Source organism: Carcharodon carcharias, chromosome 13 (assembly GCF_017639515.1).
Source record: "Carcharodon carcharias isolate sCarCar2 chromosome 13, sCarCar2.pri, whole genome shotgun sequence".
NCBI classification, from domain to species: Eukaryota; Metazoa; Chordata; class Chondrichthyes; order Lamniformes; family Lamnidae; genus Carcharodon; species Carcharodon carcharias.
This window is the reverse complement of record NC_054479.1, coordinates 4,029,423-4,056,388: the sequence shown is the minus strand read 5'-3', so window position 1 is coordinate 4,056,388 and position 26,966 is coordinate 4,029,423. Positions and strand designations below refer to the sequence as shown.

The 26,966-nt window shown below is 47.3% G+C and overlaps 1 protein-coding gene across 1 annotated transcript in view; it reads right to left on the bottom strand.

Annotated features, from left to right (window-relative positions):
• Positions 1–26,966, bottom strand: part of adgrd1 (adhesion G protein-coupled receptor D1) — a 324,527-nt gene that overhangs the window by 70,054 nt on the left and 227,507 nt on the right. The window contains exons 14-15 of the mRNA XM_041202315.1: positions 25,404–25,477; positions 23,516–23,639 (exon numbers count right to left, since the gene is read on the bottom strand). Of these exons, the coding sequence (XP_041058249.1) occupies positions 23,516–23,639; positions 25,404–25,477 (198 nt within the window). The remainder of the gene's footprint in view (positions 1–23,515; positions 23,640–25,403; positions 25,478–26,966) is intronic.

Below are 26,966 nucleotides of genomic sequence, written 5' to 3'. Positions count from 1 at the left end.
CCCTCTGCAATCTCCTCCAACCCCACAACCCTCTGCAATCTCCTCCAACCCTACAACCCTCCGCAATCTCCTCCAACACCACAACCCTCTGCAATCTCCTCCAGCCCCACAACCCTCTGCAATCTCCTCCACCCCACAACCCTCTGCAATCTCCTCAACCCCACAACCCTCTGAGATCTCCTCCAGCCCACAACCCTCTGCAATCTCCTCCACCCCACAACCCTCTGCAATCTCCTCCAACCCCACAACCCTCTGAGATCTCCTCCAGCCCACAACCCTCTGCAATCTCCTCCAGCCCATAACCCTCTGAGATCTCCTCCAACCCCACAACCCTCTGCAATCACCTCCAGTCCCACAACCCTCTGCAATCTCCTCCAGCCCCACAACCCTCTGCAATCTCCTCCAGCCCAACAAACCTCTGCAATCTCCTCCAGTCCCACAACCCTCTGCAAACTCCTCCAACCCCACAACCCTCTGAGATCTCCTCCAGCCCCACAACCCTCTGCAATCTCCTTCAGCCCCACAACCCACTGCAATCTCCTCCAACCCCACAACCCTCTGCAATCTCCTCCAACCCCACAACCCTCTGCAATCTCCTCCAACCCCACAACCCTCTGCAATCTCCTCCAGCCCCACAACCATCTGAGATCTCCTCCACCCCACAACCCTCTGCAATCTCCTCCAAACCCACGACCCTCTGCAATCTCCTCCAACCCTACAACCCTCTGCAATCTCCTCCAACGCTACATCCCTCTGCAATCTCCTCCAGCCCTACAACCCTCTGCAATCTCCTCCAGCCCCATAACCTTCTGCAATCTCCTCCAACCCCACAACCCTCTGCAATCTCCTCCAGCCCTACAACCCTCTGAGATCTCCTCCAACCCTACAACCCTCTGCAATCTCCTCCAACCCCACAACCCTCTGCCATCTCCTCCAGCCCAACAACCCTCTGCAATCTCCTCCAGCCCGATAACCCTCTGCAATCTCCTCCAACACCACAACCCTCTGAGATCTCCTCCAGCCCCATAACCTTCTGAGATCTCCTCCAGCCCCACAACCCTCTGCAATCTCCTCCAACCCCACAACCCTCTGCAATCTCCTCCACCCCACAACCCTCTGCAATCTCCTCCACCCCACAACCCTCTGCAATCTCCTCCAGCCCCACAACCCTCTGACATCTCCTCCAGCCCCACAGCCCTCCGCAATCTCCTCCAACACCACAACCCTCTGCAATCTCCTCCAGCCCCACAACCCTCTGCAATCTCCTCCACCCCACAACCCTCTGCAATCTCCTCCAACCCCACAACCCTCTGAGATCTCCTCCAGCCAACAACCCTCTGCAATCTCCTCCACCCCACAACCCTCTGCAATCTCCTCCAACCCCACAACCCTCTGAGATCTCCTCCAGCCCACAACCCTCTGCAATCTCCTCCAGCCCATAACCCTCTGAGATCTCCTCCAACCCCACAACCCTCTGCAATCTCCTCCAGTCCCACAACCCTCTGCAATCTCCTTCAGCCCCACAACCCTCTGCAATCTCCTCCACCCCACAACCCTCTGAGATCTCCTCCAGTCCCACAACCCTCTGCAATCTCCTTCAGCCCCACAACCCTCTGCAATCTCCTCCAACCCCACAACCCTCTGAGATCTCCTCCAAACCCCACAACCCTCCGCAATCTCCTCCAACACCACAACCCTCTGCAATCTCCTCCAGCCCCACAACCCTCTGCAATCACCTCCACCCTACAACCCTCTGCAATCTCCTCCAACCCCACAACCCTCTGCAATCTCCTCCAACCCCACAACCCTCTGAGATCTCCTCCAGCCCACAACCCTCTGCAATCTCCTCCAGCCCATAACCCTCTGAGATCTCCTCCAACCCCACAACCCTCTGCAATCTCCTCCAACCCTACAACCCTCCGCAATCTCGTCCAACACCACAACCCTCTGCAATCTCCTCCAGCCCCACAACCCTCTGCAATCTCCTCCACCCCACAACCCTCTGCAATCTCCTCCAACCCCACAACCCTCTGAGATCTCCTCCAGCCAACAACCCTCTGCAATCTCCTCCACCCCACAACCCTCTGCAATCTCCTCCAACCCCACAACCCTCTGAGATCTCCTCCAGCCCACAACCCTCTGCAATCTCCTCCAGCCCATAACCCTCTGAGATCTCCTCCAACCCCACAACCCTCTGCAATCTCCTCCAGTCCCACAACCCTCTGCAATCTCCTTCAGCCCCACAACCCTCTGCCATCTCCTCCACCCCACAACCCTCTGAGATCTCCTCCAGTCCCACAACCCTCTGCAATCTCCTTCAGCCCCACAACCCTCTGCAATCTCCTCCAACCCCACAACCCTCTGAGATCTCCTCCAAACCCCACAACCCTCTGCAATCTCCTCCAACACCACAACCCTCTGCAATCTCCTCCAGCCCCACAACCCTCTGCAATCTCCTCCACCCTACAACCCTCTGCAATCTCCTCCAACCCCACAACCCTCTGAGATCTCCTCCAGCCCACAACCCTCTGCAATCTCCTCCACCCCACAACCCTCTGTAATCTCCTCCAACCCCACAACCCTCTGAGATCTCCTCCAGCCCACAACCCTCTGCAATCTCCTCCAGCCCATAACCCTCTGAGATCTCCTCCAACCCCACAACCCTCTGCAATCTCCTCCAGTCCCACAACCCTCTGCAATCTCCTCCAACCCTACAACCCTCCGCAATGTCCTCCAACCCCACAACCCTCTGAGATCTCCTCCAAACCCCACAACCCTCTGCAATCTCCTCCAGCCCCACAACCCTCTGCAATCTCCTCCAACCCCACAACCCTCTGCAATCTCCTCCAACGCCACAACCCTCTGCAATCTCCTCCACCCCACAACCCTCTGCAATCTCCTCCAGTCCCACAACCCTCTGCAATCTCCTCCAGCCCCATAACCCTCTGCAATCTCCTCCAACCCCACAACCCTCTGAGATCTCCTCCAGCCCCACAACCCTCTGAGATCTCCTCCAGCCCCACAACCCTCTGAGATCTCCTCCAACCCCACAACCCTCTGCAATCTCCTCCAACCCACAACCTTCTGCAATCTCCTCCAGCCCCACAACCCTCTGCAATCTCCTCCAGCCCCACAACCCTCTGAGATCTCCTCCAGCCCCACAACCCTCTGAGATCTCCTCCAACCCTACAACCCTCTGCAATCTCCTCCAACCCTACAACCCTCTGCAATCTCCTCCAACCCCACAACCCTCTGCAATCTCCACCAGCCCCATAACCCTCTGCAATCTCCTCCAACCCCACAACCCTCTGCAATCTCCTCCAACCCCACAACCCTCTGCAATCTCCTCCAACCCACAACCCTCTGCAATCTCCTCCAGCCCCACAACCCTCTGCCATCTCCTCCAGCCCCATAAGCCTCTGTGATCACCTCCAGCCCCACAACCCACTGAGATTTCTGTCCTCCCTCCAATTCTGGCCTCTTGAGCATCTTTGATCTTAATCACTCCAACACTGGTGGCCATGCCTTCAGTTGCCTGGACCCCAAAGCTGTGGAATTCCCTCCTGAACCTCTACCCCCCTCTCTCTCCTCATTTAAGATGCTGCTTAAAACTCACCACTTGCACCTGCCGTAAAATCTACCTGTGTTAAAGCTTGATTGAGAATACCTCCTGTGCAGTGTCTCGAGATGTTTTACTCTGTTAAAGGTGCTATATAGCTACAAGTTGCTGTTGAGGCCAATTTGAAATATTTCCTGGGTCTTGTTTGGAGTTGCATGAAATGCTGGAGACCAGGGAAAGCACCAGAACAAATACACTAGCAATGTCTTCAATTCGAAAAACGCCTGTATCCATAATAATCCTGCACATAACTCTCTCTCTCTCTCCTTCCTCTATTTCTCCCTTGTTTCCATTCTCTCTTCCTCCCTCTTTCTCTCTCTCTGTCCATTCCTGCCTTATTTGCTCTCTCTCTCTCTCCCCCCCACCCTCTTGTGATGAATTGTGGGAATGTACGTATGTATATATAGTCAAACTGGAATGAACTAGTTTCTCAGTTGGATTTTTGAACTCCACGTACTGCACCCAATCTCTTTTCTGTCCTGCAAAGATATCACAGTATCATGAGGTGGGATTTTGGATTCTCTAGCTGAACAAGTTTGGTTGGAGAAACTACCAGCAAACCAGTAGAGGAACTGAGAGCTTTTGTTTTGCTGAGAAATAGTTTTTAAAATCCAGTCTTAGTGAAAAGGCTGTTTGTACACGTGGGTGTACTGACCTCGAAGGCGGCTGCACCAATAGGTATTATTGGATTGCTGGGAGAGTATAGCCATGACTGAGAGTCTTTTGATGCGCATGTGAAATGGATAGAGATGTATTTCACTGCTAATAACATCCTCGATTTTGCTGATAATCTGGCTGTTAATCAGCCAGTGGGGGAGAGGAAAAGGGTGATGGTTCTGACTGAGTCAGGCCCAGAAGTCTATGAAATCCTTAAGAATTTGCTCGATCCCACTAAGCCAAAAGATACGCCGCTATCAGACATCTTGTGCAAGCTTGAGGAGCACTATAATCCTAAACCATCTGAGATTGCAGAAAACTATGGATTTGGAACCAGGAATCAGGGCATTGAAGAGCTTATCATGGCTTTTCAAGAGTGAAAATTGTGGGACAGATTTGTGTGAGGTTTAAAGAGTGAACACATTCAACGTTTGCCAACATTGCCAAAGTTAACCCTTGACTTGGCTTGTCAAACCGCATTGTCGGTGGGCATGGCGGAACGTGACTTGAGAGAAGCCAGGGTTAACAACTCCCAGCCGTCTGCTGAAGAGGATGACAGTAAAGTTCCGATGTTCATGGGGGTTACATTCTCACGAAACCTCGCAAACGGCAAAATCACAAAACGGTGAACATGCTTTTCAATGGGAGTCAGTTAGATGGCTGCAGCAACACAAGGGCAGGATTGGTTTGTGCAGTCATTCTACAGCAAATTGTGGTACAGTACAGTGACAGACAGGGTGGGGGGGGGGCCCTCTAAGCAATATAAGGCATGTTTTAAAGTCATATTTAACCATTAACACACACATGGGTCTATTTCAGTTTCAGAGGCCATCATCTGTTGTTTCTTCAGCCCCCAGAATTTTCCAAGGGGGTGATGAATGAAATTTTGCAAGGAATTCGGGGAGTAGTGTGCTGTTTTGATACTTATTTCACCTCCAAACAGGCAGGGTCATGATGACAGGCTGAAAAAGGTGCTACAACATTCGGAAAGGCATGACGTTTGGGTGAGCACACACACACACTCTCACACTCACACTCACTCTTATTCTCACTCTCACTCTCACTCTCACTCACACTCACACTCACACTCACACTCACACTCACACTCACTCTTATTCTCACTCTCACACTCACTCTCACACTCACACTCACACTCACTCTCACACTCACTCTCACACTCACACTCACACTTATTCTCACTCTCACACTCACACTCACTCTTATTCTCACTCTCACACTCACTCTCACTCTCACACTCACACTCACACTCACACTCACACTCACACTCACTCTCACTCTCACACTCACACTCACACTTATTCTCACACTCACACTCACACTCACACTCACTCTTATTCTCACTCTCACTCTCACACTCACTCTTATTCTCACTCTCACACTCACACTCACACTCACACTCACTCTTATTCTCACTCTCACTCTCACACTCACACTCACACTCACTCTTATTCTCACTCTCACTCTCACACTCACACTCACTCTCACTCTCACTCTCACTCTCACACTTACACTCACACACTCACACTCACACTCACACTCACACTCACACTCACTCTCACACTCACTCTCATTCTCACTCTCACTCTCACTCTCACTCTCACACTTACACTCACACTCACACTCACACACACTCTCACTCTCACACTCACACTCACTCTTATTCTCACTCTCACTCTCACTCTCACACTTACACTTACACTCACACTCACACTCACTCTCATTCTCACTCTCACTCTCACTCTCACTCTCACACTTACACTCACACTCACACTCACTCTCACTCTCACACTCACACTCACTCTTATTCTCACTCTCACTCTCACTCTCACACTTACACTCACACTCACACTCACACTCACACTCACACTCACACTCACTCTCATTCTCACACTCACACTCACTCTTATTCTCACTCTCACTCACACTCTCACTCTCACACTCACACTCACACTCACTCTCAATCTTATTCTCACTCTCACTCTCACTCTCACTCTCACACTCACACTCACACTCACTCTTATTCTCACTCTCACTCTCACTCTCACACTCACACTCACACTCACACACACGTTGAAGTTAAATATGTAAACAAGCAGTCTACATCATTAGTGATGTAAGACCACATGATAACAGAGTATGCTGAGAGATAGTTCGATTTGAAACCTCATGCTAAGCCTTGTATGTATATACTTAGTAGAATGTTCAATAAAAGGTAAGGTTTACCAACAGCCTTGCCTCCAACAGTCTCTATATCTTCCCCATGGACAACCGCATCTAAGACCCACAAAGATGGTAATAAATGGTGGCAGTGGAAAATACGACAGAAAAAGTACCAAGTAAAGAGCCCAGCGACTGGAAAAGGCCACAAGAGAAATGACCACGCGATAAAGACACCACAGGAAAAGTGCCAAGAGAACTCAAATAGAGGCTCAAATGAAGAAAAGCTATGGAGAAAATCTTACCCTTTCCAGAGTGCTTTGACCATGTAGAGGTCATGTATGGCAGAGCTGGCATTGTCAGTTTACCAGGTGCAGAATCACTTCAGGACTAGCTGAGAAGACCAGCAAGGAACTGGTCAATAACCTTCCCTATGCTGTAGGGAGTAGTGCAGATGATGCAATGATCAGACAGGGCATAAACAAAGAGATGGCAACATACTTAGATGTTATGGAAACCTTTGACACATATTTTAGCCTTAGAAGGAACACCATCATAGCTCAGACATTATGGTCAACAGATATAAAACAAACTTCACATTAGATACCGGAGCAGGAGTTTCAATTCTTTTAGACACAAAACAGTGACTAAAGCAAGACTTCCACCAGCCATCAACCATACAACTATACAACTCCATGGTTCAGGAGGCATTCAACTGGAGGCAAGGGATAGTTGACTGATAAACTTCAGTACAAAGGAAGAGAAAACGTAGAAACTTTGTATGTGATCCAGAGCCAAGAGTGTTCACTGTTAATCTGAAAGCTTGCACAGATCGACAACTCTTCTGTAAGGTAGACAAATTGGGAAGCCAAGACAAACAGATAGAATTCAGAACAGAATTTCCAAACTTATTCAGGGACTTTAAGAAGACTGAAGCGAGTGCAGTGAAGCAGGAATATCAGAACCTAATAAAACCATGTGAAATCCTTAAGAAAACTAGGCAGAAGATTTCCCAGAATTAGGAGGTGAAGGGACCACAAGTTCATTATCTGGAAGAACAGCTTGCATCAAACAAAAAACAGCTGGGCAAACTTGAGCAAGGGAAACAACAAAGAACAGCAGTGTTATGATCCCAGCTGATGTCACTACTGAACAAGTCAGATCCCAGGGTGAAACCTGGTTTGATAGATCCTAACTTTTATTTTTTGTTTAGAAACATAGAGGGCAGCAACTGAACAGAAGTCAGCTGATGAACTTCTAACAAAAGAATAAAACACTTATTAAACAAAAGATGAACTATATTACAACACTCCTTCACCCACAACTATACCTTTACAGATATATACAGATTCATAAGAATAACACAAGTTACAAAAGCTATCTTATACTCTAATGTCCACAGTAGCTACACGGTTTATGTAACCCAATAGGCGACCTGTGATCAGACACACCACACTCTTAAACCAAATGACAGATGCCACCCCAAACAGATGCTATGGATCTCTCATCAACTCCCCCCCAGACACTTGTCCCACCGTGAGCCAACCGGTCTCACTGAACTCAGTCTTTCACACGAGGGTTTCCAATCTCCACTCTTGAAGAACTCACTTTGGAATCTTCTCCCAAATTACACTTTCTCTCGAACATCTTCCAAAGGGGTCCAACTCCAGGGTTTCGAACTTTCTTTCCATTGCCCCTCTCTCCTGGATCACCAGGTACATTCAAGCTTCCTATCACACACTCTCTCTCTGACTCAGTCGTTCCAACAGAATACCACCGCTTCATATGCCCATTGTAAAGAGTTACAGACCTTCAGCTGACACCTTGGATCTTCTGGCTTCCTGCAAGCCTATTTTGCTTTAAGTCTGTGTCCTGTAGCTTTCTCCCTTTAAGCTTGGAGCCTTCGTCCCTGCTCCTTGCTTTCACTTCCACTTAACAGGACCTTTTCTAGATTTCTGTTCTTCCTTTGACTAGAAGGTCTTCCTGGGATCGTTCCTTTCTGTTTCACTCCTTAGCTTTGGGACATTTCAGTTCTTTTGGGAAGTCTGCTCTCTCTCTGCAGTTCCCTCTGCTGTGTTCAGCCTCCCCTAGCTCCTGCTTCCAACTTTAATTTGGGACTTGCTATCTGTCCTTCTCCTATGCTGCATGTGCTGGCAACTCCATTTCAACTGAACTGAACCTATTTTTCTGTTTCCCTCTCACTCTGTGGGTCCCTCTCTCTGGTCCCCTGTTGATAGGCAACAGCACAGTTTTTTTCTACCTTGTGTTTGTTTTAACTTCCCTTCAAGAGTCATGAAACCTCATTAGAATGCAAGCATCTTTTAAAGTGAAACCAAAACTCAAGTTCCTGGCTTTCTTAACACACAAATACAGAAATGCAAATTAAACTTAAACTTAAAGCTAAAACTCATTCTTAACACCCACAAATACACATATAACTGACTTAAACTCTCCCTAGTTCCTAACAGGGACACATTGTCACGCATTCTTGTTGAAAAGCCCGAACAGTAGGACATAAATTTTGTCAAAGACGTACAGTCCCACTGACTACAAAATTTCTACCAGCAACTGCGGGTACACTACATGGACTGCAGCGGTTCAAGAAGGCAGCTCACCACCACCTTCTCAAGGGCAACTAGCGATGGGCAATAAATGCTGGCCCAGCCAGCAAAGCCCACATCCCGTGAATGGATTAAAAACAACAGAGGCTAAATGAAATGCGAAGAAACAAAAAGTAGATGAAGAATATAATCAAAATTTGGAAACACAGTAAAAATGGATGGCCAGAATATGTTCCAAATAATCTCACCCTGAAGCAACACTTTGAGCAATGAAGATATCTCAGTCTCGTGGATGACCTGCTGATTTACGATGAGAGATTGGTTACACCCAGAGCGCTCAGACTCGAGATCCTTCAGAGAATGCTCCAGGCACACCTGGGCATTACAAATTGTCGTGCTAGAGCACAAAATTCCATTGGGTGGCCAGGGATCTCAAAATTACCAGAGGAAATGATTTTGAGCTGGATCACCCGATAAATTCCATCGCCAGGCACAAAAAGAACCACTGACGGTTTCCTCAATTTCATCCAGACCATGGGAACATTTTGGAATGGATCTTTTTGAGCTCAAGGGGAATGGTTGTTGACAATTTCTCCAGTAGGATTGAGGACAAACATCTTCACGGTGTACACTCTGAAGAAGAGTCATACGGACTCGAAACGTTAACTCTGTTTCTCTCTCTCCACAGATGCTGTTAGACCTGCTGAGTTTTTCCAGCATTTTCTATTTTTGTTTCAGATTTCCAGCATCCGCAGTATTTTTGCTTTTACCTTCATGGCCCAATCTTGGAAGCCGTCATTAAAATGTTAGCAGAATCCTTTGCCATACAGGGCGGTCCAGATCTAGTCATTTAAGGCAATGGCCCACAGTTTGCAAACAAAGGTTTTAATAAGTTCACAGACTATGGACTTGTCCACACAACCAGCTCACCCAAATACCCCAAGCTAATGGGGAGGCTGAAAGAGAAGTAAGGATGGCAAAGGCTTCATTGAAGAAAATTTTATGATATCAACTTAGCACTGTTGAGCTATTGTTCCACACCAATCCAGAACGGTCTGGCTCCGAAATTCTATTGCCATAGAGTACAGGATTTACCAGAACTCCAGCCAGGTGAATCAGTCTGGATTCATGGCCAGAATTGTGAAGACCAAGTAACTTGGAAAAAAACACCAAATCTGGAATCTTACCATGTAGAGGCTGAAAATGAAATAGTGGGAAGAGACAGGAGCACACATATCTCTACAAGAAAAAGACCATCAATGGAATGGTCTAACTGTCTGAATGATCAGGAAGACACCCTGAACAAAAAGCCAGTAGTTGCTGATGAGTCACATACCAATCCACAGAGTTCAAGAGAGAATATGCAGAACTTGAATCCTACACAACCTCTGAGAACAAGATCATACAAACATACGAATCAGGAGCAGGAGCAGGCCACTCAGCCCCTCGAGCCTCCTCCACCATTCAATAAGATCACGGCTGATCTGAATGTTACCTCCCACCTACCCCCGATAACATTTCACCCCCTTGCTTATCAAGGATCTATCCACCCCGCCTTAAAATATTCAAAGTCTCTGTTTCTACCACCTGTTGAGGAAGAGGATTCCAAAGACTCAAGACCCTCTATGAGGTATAAACAAATTCCACTAATATGTGCATGGGTGACACTTCACGATTGTATCAGACCACAAACCACTTTTGGGTCTGGTTAGCAAGGAAAAATCCTGGAACTCCCTCCCTAACAGCACTGTGGGTGTACCTACACCACACGGACTGCAGCGGCTCAAGAAAACAACTCACCACCACCTTCTCAAGGGGCAACTAGGGATGGGCAATAAATGCTGGCCCAGTCAGCAACACCCACATCCCGTGAATGAATTAAAAAAAGGCTACCCCTCCCATAGCTTCTGCACGAATACAAAGATGGACCTTACTTTTAGTGGCATATGGATACACCTTAATGCATAGACCAGGGATTCAAATAGCCAATGCCCTAAGACATCTTCCTTTGCAAGAGAACAATGACCATGTCCCAATTGCCCAAGAGCTCGTATAAGTGGTGCATTTCCTGGATTCCTCACTAGTCTTGTCAGGCAGATAAGAAACTGGACAAATCGTGATCCAGTCCTGTCTCGAGTGAGAGGCCAAGTGTTATATGGGTGGTCCCAGGAACCAATCTCTGATGAATTGAAGCCAATTTTCACAAAGCAGGGAGCAGGGCACAATCAAATGAGTGTGAAGAGTTGGTCAGTTGGGATACGAGTCGAGTACTGATAGTTACTTCATGACAACTTGTGCCTGAGCCTAGTTCAGATCTGAGTCAGAGTCAGACAGGCATGTCTGATGAAGTGGAAAATTCAACTGAAGGTCAAAGGTTGAAGAAAATTCATCCTCAGAGACTCAGGCCAAGTTAATCATGGTCCTTCCTTCTCCATGTTCTGAAGGTTTGGGTCAAGAAAGGAGGTATCCTCTTAGAAATAGGAAACCAATGGTTAAGTTGGATTTGTAAATAAATGAAAAACAAGAAACAAAAATAAGACGTATAGAATTTGAACTGTTGTGTAACAGTTGTGTAGCTGTGTAAAAGAGGGAAGAGTTGGTGTAATATCACCCTCTTGTGGCCATTTGTGCATGCATGTATATATAGTTAAACCAGAATAAACTAGTCTTTCAGTCTGGTACTTTGAACTCCAGGTGCTGCACAAAGTCTCTTTTTTGTCCTGTAAAGATATCACTCCCACTCTGGCTCCCTCTTTCTCGCCCAGCCCTTCCTTCTCACTCTCTCTTCCCCTCTCTCTTCTTCCCTCTCTTATTCTCTCCCTCGCCAAGTTGTTTGATGAAAAAGTCTCTATCAGTTTTCTCTTTTGTTTTGAGAGGGTGAAATGTCACATTCTGTCGTCCGCTGTGACTCAGTGAATCACAAATAGGAACATAGGACTTAGGAGCAGGAGTAGACCATCTGACCCTTCGAGCCTGTTTCGCCATTCAATTAGATCATAGTTGATCTGGCTGTGGTCTCAGCTCCACTTTGCCATCAGCCACCCATAACCCTGGACTCCCTTGTCTATCAAAAATCTGTCCAACTCTGCCTTGAATAATGACACAGCCTCCACTGCTTTCTGGGGAAGAGAATTCCACAGACTGACAACCCTCTGAGAGAGAGAATTTCTCCTCTTCTCCATCTTAAACAGTAGACCTCTCATTCTTAAACTTTGTCCCGCGGGTCTAGCCTCTATTCGCAGTATCTATTCTAACGAATCTCCTCAGGAACTGATATGTTTCAATAAGATCACCACTAATTCTTCTAAATTCCAATGGCTATAGGTCCAACCTGTCCAACCTTTCTTCATAAGATAAGCCCCTCGTCCCAGGAATCAGTCGCGTGAACCTTCTCTGAACTGCTTCTAACACAATTACATCTTTTTCCAAATAAGGAGACCAAAACTATACACAGTACTCCAGATGTGGTCTCACCAGTACAGATGCAGTAAAACTTCCCTACCTTTATACTCCATTCCTCTTGCAATAAATGTCAACATTCCATTTGCCTTCCTATTCACTTGCTGTACCTTTTTTTAATTCACTGACAGGATATGGGCATCGATAGCTGGGCCAGCATTTATTTCCATCCCCAATTACCCTTGAGAAGGTGGTGGTGAGCTGCCTTCTTGAACTGCAGCAGCCAATGTGGTGCAGGTGCACCCACAGTGCTGTTAGGGAGGGAGTTCCAGGATCCAGCGACAGTGAAGGAACGGCGATATATTTCCAAGTCAGGATGGTGAATGACCTGGAGGGGAACTTCCAGGTGATGGTGTTCCCATCTATCTGCTGCCCTTGTCCTTCTAGATGATTGTGGTCATGGGTTTGGAAGGTGCTGCCTAAGGAGCCTTGGTGAATTCCTGCAGTGCATCTTGTAGATGGTACACACTGCTGGCAGTGTTCGGTCGATGGTCGATGGTGAAGGGAGGGAATGTTTGTGGATGTGGTGCCAATCAAGTGGGCTGCTTTGTCCTGGATGGTGTCAAACTTCCTGAGTGTTGTTGGAGCTGCACTCATCCAGGCAAGTGAGGAGCATTCCATCACACTCCTGACTTGTACCTTGTAGATGTTGGACAGGTTTCGGGGATTCAGGAGGTGAGTTACTCGTTGCAGGATTCCTAGCCCCGCACCTGCTCTAATGGCCGCAGTATTTATATGGCTAGTCCAGTTCAGTTTCTGGTCAATGGAAATTCCCAGGATGTTGATAGTGGGGGATTCAACAATAATGATGCCATTGAATGTCAAGGGGAAATGATTAGATTCTCTTGTTGGAGAAGGGCATTGTGTGGCATGAATATTGCTTGTCACTTGTCAGCCCAAGCCTGAATATTGTCCAGGTCTTGCTCCATTTGCACATGGACTGCTTCAGTATCTGAGGAGTTGCGAATGGTGCTGAACGTTGTGCAATCATCACTGAACATCCCCACTTCTGACTTTATGATGGAAGGAAGGTCATTGATGAAGCAGCTGAAGATGTTTGGGCCTAGGACACTACCCTGAGGAACTCCTGCAGTGATGTCCTGGAGCTGGGATGACTGACCTCCAACAACCACAACCATCTTCCTTTGTGCTAGGTATGACTCCAACCAGCAGAGAGTTTTCCCCCTGATTCCCATTGACTCCAGTTTTGCTAGGGCTCCTTGATGCCACACTCGGTCAAATGCTGCCTTGATGTCAAGGGCAGTCACTCTCACCTCACCACAGGAGTTCAGCTCATTTGTCCCATGTTTGAACCAAGGCCGTACTGAGATCAGGAGCTGAGTGGCCCTGGCGGAACCCAAACTGGGCATCAGTGAGCAGGTTATTGCTAAGCAAGTAATTCTCGAAAGCACTGTTGTTGACCACTTCCATTACTTTACTGATGATGGAGAGTAGACTGATGGGGCGGTAATTGGCCGGGTTGGATTTGTCCTGCTTTTTGTGTACAGGACATACCTGGGCAATTTTCCACATAGCCGGGTAGATGCCAGTGTTGTGGCTGTACTGGAACAGCTTGGCTAGGGGCACAACTAGTTCTTCAGTACAAGTCTTCAGCGCCATCGCTAGAATATTGTCAAGGCCCATAGTCTTTGCGGTATCCAATGCCTTCAGCATGGCCCATAGCAGAATACTAACTTTTTGTGATTCATGTACCAGGTCACCCAGATCTCTCTGTATCACCAAGTTCTTCAAGTCTCTCTCCAGTTAAAGAGTATACTGCTTTTCTATTCTCCCTGCCAAAGTGGACAAGTTCACAGTGAGATTGAAAATAGCCCCTATTTAAATGAGGGTATTTGACAAGCACAAGGAATGTGCTTTTTGGCAGAGTTAAAGAATGGAATGCTCAGTGCATGAACAGCTATTTAACCCCTCAATTCTTCACAAACTCAGCACTAATCTACTCTCCCCCTCACTCCCCACACCCTTTAATATCCCACCCAGACTAATCCCACTCTCCCCCTCACTCCCCACACCCTTTAATATCCCACCCAGTCTAATCCCACTCTCCCCCTCACTCCCCACACCCTTTAATATCCCACCCAGTCTGAGACCAAGTACTTAAGATTCTGGAGTAAGATTTGAACCACAATATTCTGATTTCAAGGTGTGAGTGCTGCACACTGAGCCATGACTGACTCCGCTCTCCTGTGTGCTCCCTGTACCTTTTTAATATTTCCCTTTTTCAAGCAATAATCTCATTATTTTTGTAAAACCAGTTGATTAAGCATTAAGCTTCAACAACTATGTGCAAAAATAATTCGATTCTCCCCCTTTTAATGACTTGCAGTCTGTCCTCATCATTCCTTCAACTGTGTCCTAGATGCGACAAAAATTTGAAAATGAACTCAACCCTGGGATCTCCCCATTTACCCCATCAACCCCGGGATCTTCCCATTTACCCCATCAACCCTGGGCTCTCCCCATTTACCCATCAACCCTGGGATCTCCCCATTTACCCATCAACCCTGGGATCTCCCCATTTACCCCATCAACCTTGGGATCTCTTCATTTACCCCATCAACCCCGGGATTTCCCCATTTACCCCATCAACCCCGGGATCTCTTCATTTACCCCATCAACCCCGGAATCTCCCCATTTACCCATCAACCCCGAGATCTCTCCATTTACCCCATCAACCCCAGGATCTTTCCATTTACCCATCAACCCCAGGATCTCTTCATTTACCCCATCAACCCCGGAATCTCCCCATTTACCCCATCAACCCCAGGATCTCTCCATTTACCCCATCAACCCTGGGATCTCTCCGTTTACCGAATCAACCCTGGGATCTCTCCATTTACCCTTTCAACCCCGGGATCTTTCCATTTACCTAATCAACCCTGGGATCTCTTCATTTACCCCATCAACCCCGGAATCTCCCCATTTACCCAATCAACCCTGAGATTTCTCCATTTACCCCATCAACCCCAGGATCTCTCCATTTACCCCATCAACCCCAGGATCTCCCCATTTACCCAATCAACCCTGGGATTTCCCCATTTACCCCATCAACCTTGGGATCTCTTCATTTACCCCATCAACCCCGGGATCTCCCCATTTACCCCATCAACCCCGGGATCTCTTCATTTACCCCATCAACCCCGGAATCTCCCCATTTACCCCATCAACCCCGAGATCTCTCCATTTACCCCATCAACCCCAGGATCTTTCCATTTACCCCATCAGCCCCAGGATCTCTTCATTTACCCCATCAACCCCGGAATCTCCCCATTTACCCCATCAACCCAGGATCTCTCCATTTACCCCATCAACCCTGGGATCTCTCCATTTACCGAATCAACCCTGGGATCTCTCCATTTACCCCTTCAACCCTGGGATCTTTCCATTTACCTAATCAACCCTGGGATCTCTTCATTTACCCCATCAACCCTGGAATCTCCCCATTTACCCATCAACCCCGCGATCTCTCCATTTACCCCATCAACCCCAGGTTCTCTCCATTTACCCCATCAACCCCGGTATCTCTTCATTTACCCCATCAACCCCGGGATCTCTCCGTTTACCCCATCAACCCCAGGTTCTCTCCATTTACCCCATCAACCCAGGGATCTGCCCATTTACACCAACAAGCCCCTCATGGGGGGAATTCTGATGCACTCCTTAGCCCAAGTGAAACAATCCTTAACTTCTAAAATCTTTCTGTAACTGGAATCACTCAAATCTGGGAATGTCCGTTGAATCTATGCACCAGCTTCTCCCATGTAAATCCTTCCTCAAAATGAGCACACTACGTCAATATCAGTTAAGATATTACACAGAAACAATTAATTATTCACCTTAGTGATTAAGTAAGGTACACCAATGACAATCTGCATTTATATAGCGGCTTGATGTCCCAAGATGCTTCACAGGAGCGTTATCAAGACTGACACTGAGCTACAAGGAGTTTCGGGCTTGGTCGAAGAGGTAGATTTTAAGGAGTGTCTTAAAATAGGAAGCGAGAGGCTTAGAGAGGGAATTTCAGAACTTGGGGCCCAGGCAATTGAAGGTATGGTGGCCATTGGTGGAGTGACTAAAATTGAGGATACACAACAAGCCATAATTGGAGGAGTGCAGAGGAAGTGCAGGGTTGTAGGGGCTGGAGGAGGTTACAGAGACAGGGAGGGTTGTAGGGGCTGGAGGAGGTTACAGAGACAGGGAGGGTTGTAGGGGCTGGAGGAGGTTACAGAGATAGGGAGGGGTGTAGGGGCTGGAGGAGGTTACAGAGATAGGGAGGGTTGTAGGGGCTGGAGGAGTTTACAGAGGTAGGGAGGGGTGTAGGAGCTGGAGGGGGTTACAGAGATAGGGAGGGGTGTAGGGGCTGGAGGAGGTTACAGAGATAGGGAGGGGTGTAGGGGCTGGAGGAGGTTACAGAGATAGGGAGGGGTGTAGGGGCTGGAGGAGGTTACAGAGATAGGGAGGGTTGTAGGGGCTGGAGGAGTTTACAGAGGTAGGGAGGGGTGTAGGAGCTGGAGGGGGTTACAGAGATAGGGAGGGGTTGCAAGGCCTGGAGGGGAATGCAAGCTATTTTTAATGGGAATATAAAAAGTTATTTTTCCTCTACAAAACTGGCAAAGCATTGCCAGCAGAATTATTGAAAGGGGTAGTGCTCTCCTGATAAATAGCAACACCACAAATCACTGAAATCCAATGTATTTTAAGAACTGAATCTTCCAGCGTGTGTTCCAGTGTTCGTTCTGCTACATACGATATTGAGAAGCAAAGTAGCTCAGGCAACCTCGAGCTGAATGGTTTTACTGCCAAGAAGCGGAAAAGAATCTTGCCATTTATCTTGTCCTAGGGCGAATATTTATCACTCAAGCCAACATCACTGAAGAAACAGATGAATTTGCCATTTATCTCACTGCTGTCTATGGGATCTTCCTGTGCACAAATAGGCAGGCAGGTCTCCTACGCCTCAACACTGAGTGCCCTTCAAAAGTATTTCACTGTCTCTGAAGTGCCTTAGGATGTCCTCAGGGTGTGAAAGGTGCTATAAAGATTCAGGTTCTTTCTTCTCTCCTGGTCCTGTTGCTTTCTCGTGGGACACCTAGTTCAAATATTGTTGGGTGGGACTGAGCTCATCAGATCCTGGAAACTGAATCTCAGTGAAGACCCTGGCCTGCCTGGGGCTGTTTAAATGGTGTATGTCAAGAGGTTAATTTTTTTTTATTCATTCATAGGGTGTGGGTGTCACTGGCTGGGCCAGCATTATTACCCATCCCTAGTTGCCCATTGAGAAGGTGGTGGTGAGCTGCCTTCTTGAGCCGCTGCAGTCCATATGGTGTACACCCACATCAGCGAACATCCCCACTTCTGACTTTATGATGGAAAGAAGGCCATTGATGAAGCAGCTGAAGATGGTTGGGCCGAGGACACTACCCTGAGGAACTCCTGCAGTGATGTCCTGGAGCTGAGATGATTGACCTCCAACAACCACTTTCCTTTGTATTAGGTATGGCTCCAACCAGTGAAGGGTTTTCCCCCTGATTCCCATCGACTCCAGTTTCGCTAGGGCTCCTCTGTCCTGTTTTCATTGAGCACAGGAGACTGGGAATTTTCTTTCAGCAGTGAGTTATTGGGGAAGACGAGTAGAGGGTCAGTGATGGGTCACAATATCAAGAGGGGCCACCTGCCTCTCACCTTCACAATGTGGAACATAAAGGACTCAGTCAATCACTGATGGTCTCATAGCTTCTGTGTTTCATTACTGGCTTCATTCTGTTGCTGTTAGCATTCATTCATTCATTCCTCCTCTATATTAAGTACAACCCCCAGTTTAATATCTTTGCAAATTCCTACGTTGTGCTTCCAATTCTTGAGTCCAAAGCATTTATGTAAATTGTAAACAAGTGGCCCCAGCACCAATCCTTGTGGAACACCAATTTACAGCCAACTTGCTATCCATTAGCTACTCGTCCCCTGACTCTACATGTTCTGACCTTAGTCATCAGTTCCTTATGCAGCACCTTACCAAAAACCTTTTGGATAGTCAAATATATTACATCTACCACATTACCCTTGTCTGTTCTTTTGGTCACTCCTTAAAATAATCAATAATGTTAATCAAGAATGATCTTTCCTTTCAAAATCCATGCCGACTATTCTTTATGATCAATCTCTTTCTAGATGTTAGTCAATACATTTTTACCCTATTCCCTTTTCTAATAAATTTCTTCTCTGACCTCCTTTAGTATGCTTGGTTGCAATCCCTCCCAGCCAGAGGTTTTGTTCTCTCTTTGATTGAATAATAGAACCATAGAATGATGCAGCACTGTAGGAGACCATTCAGCCCATTGTGCTGGTGCCAGCCCTTTGAAAGAATTATACAATTAGTCCCACTCCCCATGGGGAACAAAAAAAGGCAAGTGGGTGAAGTGACAGTTGGCGACCATATCGGGGACAGTGATCACAATTCAGTTAAATTTAGCATTACCATGGAAAAGGACAGAGATAAGGCAGGAGTAAAAGTCTTGAACTGGGGGGAAGGCAAATTTTGCAGAAATGAGAAGGGACTTGGCTGAGGTGGACTGGACAGCACTGCTGGAGGATAAAACAGTGGAAAACCAGTAGGAAGCACTAAAACGTGAGATCCTGATTGTACAAAGTAGACATGTCCCCTACAAAAATAAGAGTGGTACTGCCAAATCTAGACCCCCCCGGTTGTCTAGAGGAATACAGGGGAAGATCAAACAGAAAAAGAAAGCATACAATAGGCACTAAGAACTAAGCACTGCAGATAGCCTAGATGAATATAGGAAGTGCAGGGACAAAGTAAAAAGGGAAATAAGGAAATCAAAAGAGAGGGCATGAAAAAAGATTAGCAAGTAAAGTTAAAGATAACCCAAAGATGTTTTATCAATACATTAATGCTAAAAGGTTAGTTAAGGAAAAAGTGGGACCTATCAGAGATGAAAATGGAAACTTGTGTGTAGAGATGCAGAGGCTGTGGGAAGGGTTTTGAATTATATTTTGTCTCTGTGTTTACAAAGGAAAGGGAGGATGTAGATATAGTAGTCCAGGAGGAACACTGCGAGATATTGGACAGGGTAGTCATAAAGAGAGAGGAAGTACTCGAAGGGTTGAAATCCTTGAAAGTTGATAAGTCACCAGGGCCAGATGGATTGTTTCCGAGGCTGCTGCAGGAAGTCAGGGAGGAGATAGCAGATGCTCTGAGGATGATTTTCCAAACTTCACTAGATACAGGGGAGGTACCAGAGGGCTGGAGAAATGCAAACATAGTTCCATTGTTTAAAAAGGGATCAAAGGAAATGCCAAACAATTATAGGCCAGTTAGTCTTACATCGGTGATGAGCAAATTAGTAGAATCAATCCTGAGAGATAGGATTAACTGTCATGTGGAAAGGCATGGACTAGTCAGGGATGGTCAGCATGGATTTGTTAAAGGAAGGCCTTGCCTCACAAATTTGAATGGATTCTTTAAGGAAGTGACAAGAAGGGTTGATGAAGGTAGTGCAGTGGATGTTGTGTACATGGATTTGAGCAAGGCATTTGACAAGGTCCCACATGGTAGATTGGTCGAGAAAATAAAAGCCCTTGGGATTCAGGGTAATGTGGTAAACTGGATAAAAGTTTGGCTTTGTAACAGGAAACAAAGGGTAATGGTCGATGGATGCCCCTGCGAAGGGAAAGTTGTCTCAAGTGGTGTTCCACAGGGCTCGGTGTTGGGACCCTTGCTGTTTGTGTTATATATTAATTTGGACGTGAACGTGAGGGGCACGACTGGGAAATTTGCAGATGACACAAAGATTGGCCGAGTAGTGGATAGTGTAGAGGATAGCCATAATCTCCAAAATGATATCGATCGGTTGGTGGAGTGGGTGGTAAAGTGGCAGATGGATTTTAACATAGAGAAGTGTGAGGTCATACATTTAGGGAGGTCAAACAGTTACAGGGATTACACAATAAATGGGAATATACTAAGAGGTGTAGATGAAGTGAGAGATCTTGGTGTACAAGTACACAGGTCCCTGAAGGCAGCAGTTCAAGTAGACAAGGTTGTAAAGAAGGCATATGGAATGCTCTCCTTCATTGGCAGAGGTATAGAATATAAAAGTAAGGATAAAATGTTGGATTTGTATAAAACACTGGTGAGGCCACAACTGGAGTACTGTGTGCAGTTCTAGTCACCACATTACAGGAAGGACGTAATAGCTCTGGAGAGAGTGCAGAGGAGGTTTACAAGAATGTTGCCAGGGTTAGAAAAGTGTAGCTACGAGGAGAGATTGGATAGATTGGGGTTATTTTCCTTAGAACAAAGAAGGCTGAGAGGTGACTTGATTGAGGTGTACAAAATTATAAGGGGAATAGATAGAGTGGACAGGATAAAATTGTTTCCCTTGGTGGAGAATTCTAGAACCAGGGGACATAGATTCAAGATAAGTGGCAGAAGGTGTAAGGGGGACATGGGGAAGAACGTTTTTACGCAGAGGGTAGTGGGTGTCTGGAATTCGCTGCTCAAGTTGGTGGTTGAGGCAGAAACTCTGAACTCTTTTAAAAAGTACCTGGATCTGCACCTAAAGTGCTGTAAGCTGCAGGGCTTTGGGCCGAGTGCAGGAAGGTGGGATTAGAAAGGACACCTGGGTGTCCTCGGGCTGGCATGGACAAGATGGGCTGAATGGCCTCCTTCTGCACTGTAAATTTTCTATGGTTCTATGCTGTCTCCCCAGAACCCAGCAAAATTTTCCTTTTAAGCTATTTCCTAACTCCTCTTTTGAAAGTTATTATTGATTTTGCTTCTACCATCTTTTTAGGCAGCACATTCCAGATCTCAACAACTTGCTGTGTAAAAAAGATTCTCATCCCCCCCTCTGGTTCCTTCGCTGATTATCATAAGTCAATATCTTCTTGCTTCTGGCTTTCCTGTTAATGGAAATAGTTTCTTATTATCCTCTCTATCAAAGCTCTTCAGATTTTTGAACCATTTTTTGAATTTCCCTTTAACATTCCCTGTTAACAAACACAGCTTTTCCAGTCTCCCCACATAACTAAAATTCCTTTATTAGTGACAGGAATAAAGAATTCAGCCCCTCGAGCCAGCTGTGCCATTCAGTTAGATCCTGGCTGGTTTGCATCTTAACTCCATTTACCTCCCCTTGGTTCTCTAACCCTTAGTCCCCGTGCCCATCGAAGGTTTATCAATCTCAGTTTTGAAATTTCCAATTGAGCTCAGCTTTAGCAGCTCTGTGGGGGAGAGAGCTCCAGGTTTCCATTCCCCTTTGTGTGAGGCAGTGCTTCCCGACATCGCCCCTGAACGGCCTGGCTCGAATTAGAAGATTAGAATCAGACAATGGTTACAGTGCAGGAGGCCATTCATCCCCTTTTACAACCCATCTGCAATTGCAAGTCACCCAGTGCCCCTCTTCTGCATTTCCCCAAAGCCCCTGCAATTCTTTCCTCTTCAGGTAATGATCCAATTATCTTTCATAAGCCACCCCTGTTCTGGAACCCCTGCCACCTCTACCCCACTGAAACCCCCAAAACACCCCACCCCCCAACCACCCACACCCTGCTGACCCCCCACCCTCCCCAACACCCCAACCCCCAACCACCCACACCCCCCCGACCCCCCACCCAACACCCCAACCTCCACCCACCACCCCGCCACACCCCAGCCCCCCACCCACCACCCCATCCCCCAACCACCCCCCCATACCCCGCCGACCCCCCACCCATCACCCTCCCCAACACCTCAACCTCCACCCACCACCGTCCCCAACACCCCACCCCCCCCAACCACCCACACCCTGCCGACCCCCCACCCTCCCCAACACCTCAACCTCCACCCACCACCGTCCCCAACACCCCACCCCCCCAACCACCCACACCCTGCTGACCCCCCACCCTCCCCAACATCCCAACCCCCAACCACCCACACCCCCCCGACCCCCCACCCAACACCCCAACCTCCACCCACCACCGTCCCCAACACCCCACCCCCCCAACCACCCACACCCTGCCGACCCCCCACCCTCCCCAACATCCCAACCTCCACCCACCACCCCTGCTCCACCCCAGCCCCCACCCACCCCACCACTCCCCGCCGACCCCCCACCCACCATCCCAGCCCCCACCCCCCCTACACCCAACCCCCACCCACCGGCGCCCTCTGCACCCCATGACCCCCCCCACCACCACCCCCTCACCCTCCTCCCCCGACTACCCGCCCCACCTACCAAACCCCCCCACTACCATCCCCCCACCACCACCCATCCCTCCTACCATTCCTGACTCCCCAGCACCACCCCTGAAACCCCACCAACACCCCCCACTCCTCTAATGCTCACCATCCCCCCACTTCTTCACTGCCCAAGGGAACACAAGCCTGGTTTCTGCAGCCTCTCTTAATTTAACCCCTTTAGCCCCAGTGTCATACAATGAATGATTTCAAAAGGAAATTGGACAGCACGTGAGGGAAATAAGCTTACAGGGGTAGAGTGAAGGACTGGGACTGATTGAATTGCTCTACAAATACCCCCGACCAGCAGAATCTCTCAGCGCCCACCCTGTCAAACCCCTTCAGAATCCTGTAGGTTTCAATGAGATCGCCTCTCATTCTTCTAAACTCCAGAGAATACAGACCCAATTTATTCAGCCTCTCATCACAGGACAATCCCCTCATCCCAGGAACCAATGAAGTGAGCCTTTGCAGGAACGCCTCCTATGCAAATATGTCCTTCTTTTAACTCCTCCCCACCCCCCCCCCACCCCCCCCAATGTGTCCTGACCAACTGCCCTCCCTCAACCAACACCAACAAAATCAGCGCAACTGATCATTTATGTGATTTGACCTGTGGGATCTTACTTTGCGGAAGATGGCTGCCAGTTTCACCTGCAACAGTGATTGAATTTGATCAAGGCAAGGCCTGTGAGACATGCTAAGTCGTTATTTGAGTTCTATCACTCTCTTTCTCTCCGGAAGATGTTTATTGATTTCTGATCGGGCGTTTGATCCACTCACCTCTAGTGGAACCACTTGCATGAGGATGGCAAAATTGGTGAGATGGTTGCAGAGACAGACAGAGTACGAAATGTTCCCACCAATCCGAATGCAGCCTTCGTTGGACCAAACAGCTGAGCCCGAGCTGGAAAGAAGTTGAGAGATAGAAAAATCACCAACGACTCATAACCAACCTAGAGAACTAGAGCTAGTTAACAGGGTAATAAAACAGAAAATGCTGGAAAAACTCAGCAGGCCAGACGGGCATCTGTGGAGAGAGAAACAGAGTCGACGTTTCGAGTCCATATGACTCTTCTTCAGGGTATTGGTTTTTATTAATCGAACCATTCAGTACAAGCCATTCTGTAATTGTATAGGTCAGTGGTACACTGTATCTGGAGCATTGGGCTCCACACATTGTGAGTGATACAGTGGAGAGCTCGGAGAATGATTTCCAGATGAAAGGACCTCAGCTACTCAGACAGTATCAGTGGTCTTGGCCTGTTTACATTAGAGAGTTTAGACAGAGGTGGCCTTATAGAGGTCTAGAAAATAACAAAAGGACGGGGGGGGTGTCCCTTTTGGTAGATTATTTCAGTTTAGCAGATTGGGGAGGATGAGGGGGCATGGGTTTGAAATGTGTCGGAGCAGGGGCAGACTGATTGATAGGAGCTCCCTCTTTTCCCAGTGAATCTCTGGAATGTGTTGCTCGTTGATGTGTTGGGTGCTGACTCTCTGCCTTCAACTGGGAGCTGGACCTGGGATGGAGATCACATGGTATAGAGGTCAGTGCCTCAGTGGACTTGGCCCATGCGATTTGCTTTACTGCTTTCAATTGGAGAGGAATGGTCCAGAATATTTTTCCATCTAATGACTCGGGATTTTTCCCCGTTTTTCAGAGTGTAGGTGATGGAGGGGTCAGTGGCAAGTGTCGAATCACAATGCTCTGGCCAGCATGAGGCAGGCAGGTCTATCCCTGGCCATCAGTTTTATATGTTCCAAAAAATGAAGAAATCCCAAGAAAGCCTCCGAATGGAATTTCAGACGGGCCTGGTTCCTGTGTGACAGGAAGTGATGCAGCAGATGAACATGCCCACTCAATAATATGTAAATGAAGTGTCCACTGGCAAGAGAGTGAACTCCAGCTAACAGAGAACAAAAACGCAGAGTCCCAGCACAGCAACAAGGTCCCCATATCTCCCCCTCTCACGTAGCGTATTCATAGAAACAAACCTAGGAGTGAGCAGAGAATTGGCAAGCAGGACAAAGAGCGTCCAGACTTCAATTCCCACATAGCCCCAATGGCTCGTCCGCTGTGATAGAAACACTCCACGCCACATCCAGAGCCATGGATTTCCTGGGAGAGGTGAAGGAACCAGGATAATCAGGGGTGAGAATTCCTCTCTGACTCCTTTCTCTGTGTCAGCTGAGGCTCAGTGAGGAGCACTCTTTCCTCTGAATCAGAAAATTGTGGGTTCAAGTCCCGCTCCAGGACTTGAGTACATCACTGTAGCCTGACAGTCTCAGTACAGTACTGACTGAGTGCTGCCCTATCAGAGTTTAAACTGAGGACGTATCTGCCCTCTAAAGTGAAGGTAAAAGATCCCACGGCCAATATTTTGAGGAAGGGTTCCCCCTAGTGCCCTGGCCAATATTAATCCTTCAATCATCATCACAAAAACAAATTATCTGGTCATTATAACATTGCTGTTTGTGGGATCTTGCTGTGTGCAATTAGCTGCTGTGGTTTCCTGCATTATAATGGTGGCTACACTTCAAAAGTACTTCATTGGCTGTAGAGCTTGGGATGACCGCTGGTCATGAAAGGGCACAGGAACATATATAAATACAAGACATGAGATTTAGGGTCTGATTTATATTACAGGGGATCTCCACCCCAGTCACTCACCTGAAATCGAGAAAGGCACACCACAGGTAGGCCTGGTTGGTTTTGTTCAGGGTGTAATGATACTGCGCCGGTGTCTGAAAGAGATGGAGACCCAGAGGACATAAGCCTTTATAGAATCAAAGAGGCTAATAGCTCAGAAGAAGGCCATTCAGCCTGTCGTTCCCATGTTAGCTCTTAGAAAAACCAGTCATGCTTCAGCCCTCAGCCCCCATTTCTTGTCCGTAACCTTGTAAGTACCTCATCCTCAGTACCTGTTGAGCTCCCATTTAAAATGGTTTATGGAATTAGCTTCCACTACCATTACAGGTAGAACATTCCAGATGCCAACAAGCTTCTTGAGTGAAAAAGATTCTCCTCATCATCCCTCCGGATCTTTTGTGAATGATTTCAAATCTATATCCTCATGTTATTGACTCACTCACCAGAGGGAATAACTTTTCCCCATTTACCCATCAAAACCTCTCATTGTCTTGAAAATCGCTGATTTGCCACCTCTTAACCTTCTCTGTCTCAGGCAGAACCTGTCCTAAATTTCCAACCTTTGCTGTAATTCCTTCAATTTCTCTGGAACTAAAATCCTGAGAAACCTGATGCTAGAAGTGTTCAGTGCTTGTATGTAGCCAGGATCATTTACTTCAAATGAGAGAATCGAGATATCAGTAAAAACCAAACTCTGGTAACTTTTGTTAGGAAGGGTATTAAGGGCTATGAAACCAAGACCTGTGGATGGAGCTAAGATAGGGATCAGCCGTGATCTCATCGAATGGTGGAACGAACTTGAGGGGCTGAATGGCCTCCTCCTGTTCCAATGTTCCTCCTCTACTTCACCACACCATTCTGAAGCCTTTTTGCCCTTTTTTGCCAGAAGGCTCAGAGAGAGACACTCTGCCCAAAACAGAGCTCCTCCAAGCCCGAACATTATGTGCTACAGGAAGTGTTGATTATCTTTCTCAGCAGCGAGTTAACTTTGGCAGATTTTATGGTGTTTGCTGGGAGTACTTTCACTTTCAATCTTTTTGACCAACCTCAGCTCTCCAGCCCCTTGTGTGAAAGCAAACTTTCAGAGTCGATTCCACTGGACTCCTAAAATGCTTCTATCCATACTATAGATTTCAGCTCAAGCTTTTACAAAAAAAAAGCACCTTGGATCCTAAGCTTTATTAATGGAATTATAGAGTACAAACCAAGGAAGTGATGCCAAACCTTTATAAATCACTGCTTACTCCTTGGCTGGAGTATCAATTCCAGGCTCCACACTTTAGGAAGGATGTCAAGGCCTTGGAAGAGGGTGCGGAGGAGATTTACCAGAAAGATACCAGGGATGAGGGGCTTCAGTTCATGTGGCGAGACTGGAGAAGCTGGGATTGTATTCCTCAGTGCAGTGAAGATTAAGGGGAGATTAATAGAAGTGTTCAAAATCATGAGGGGATTTTGATAGAGTAAATAAGGAGAAACTGTTTCTATTGGCAGGATGCTGGTAACCAGAGGACACAGATTTAAGATAATTAACAAAAGAACACGAGGGGAGATGAGGAGAATTATTTTTTTACGCAGCGAGTTGTT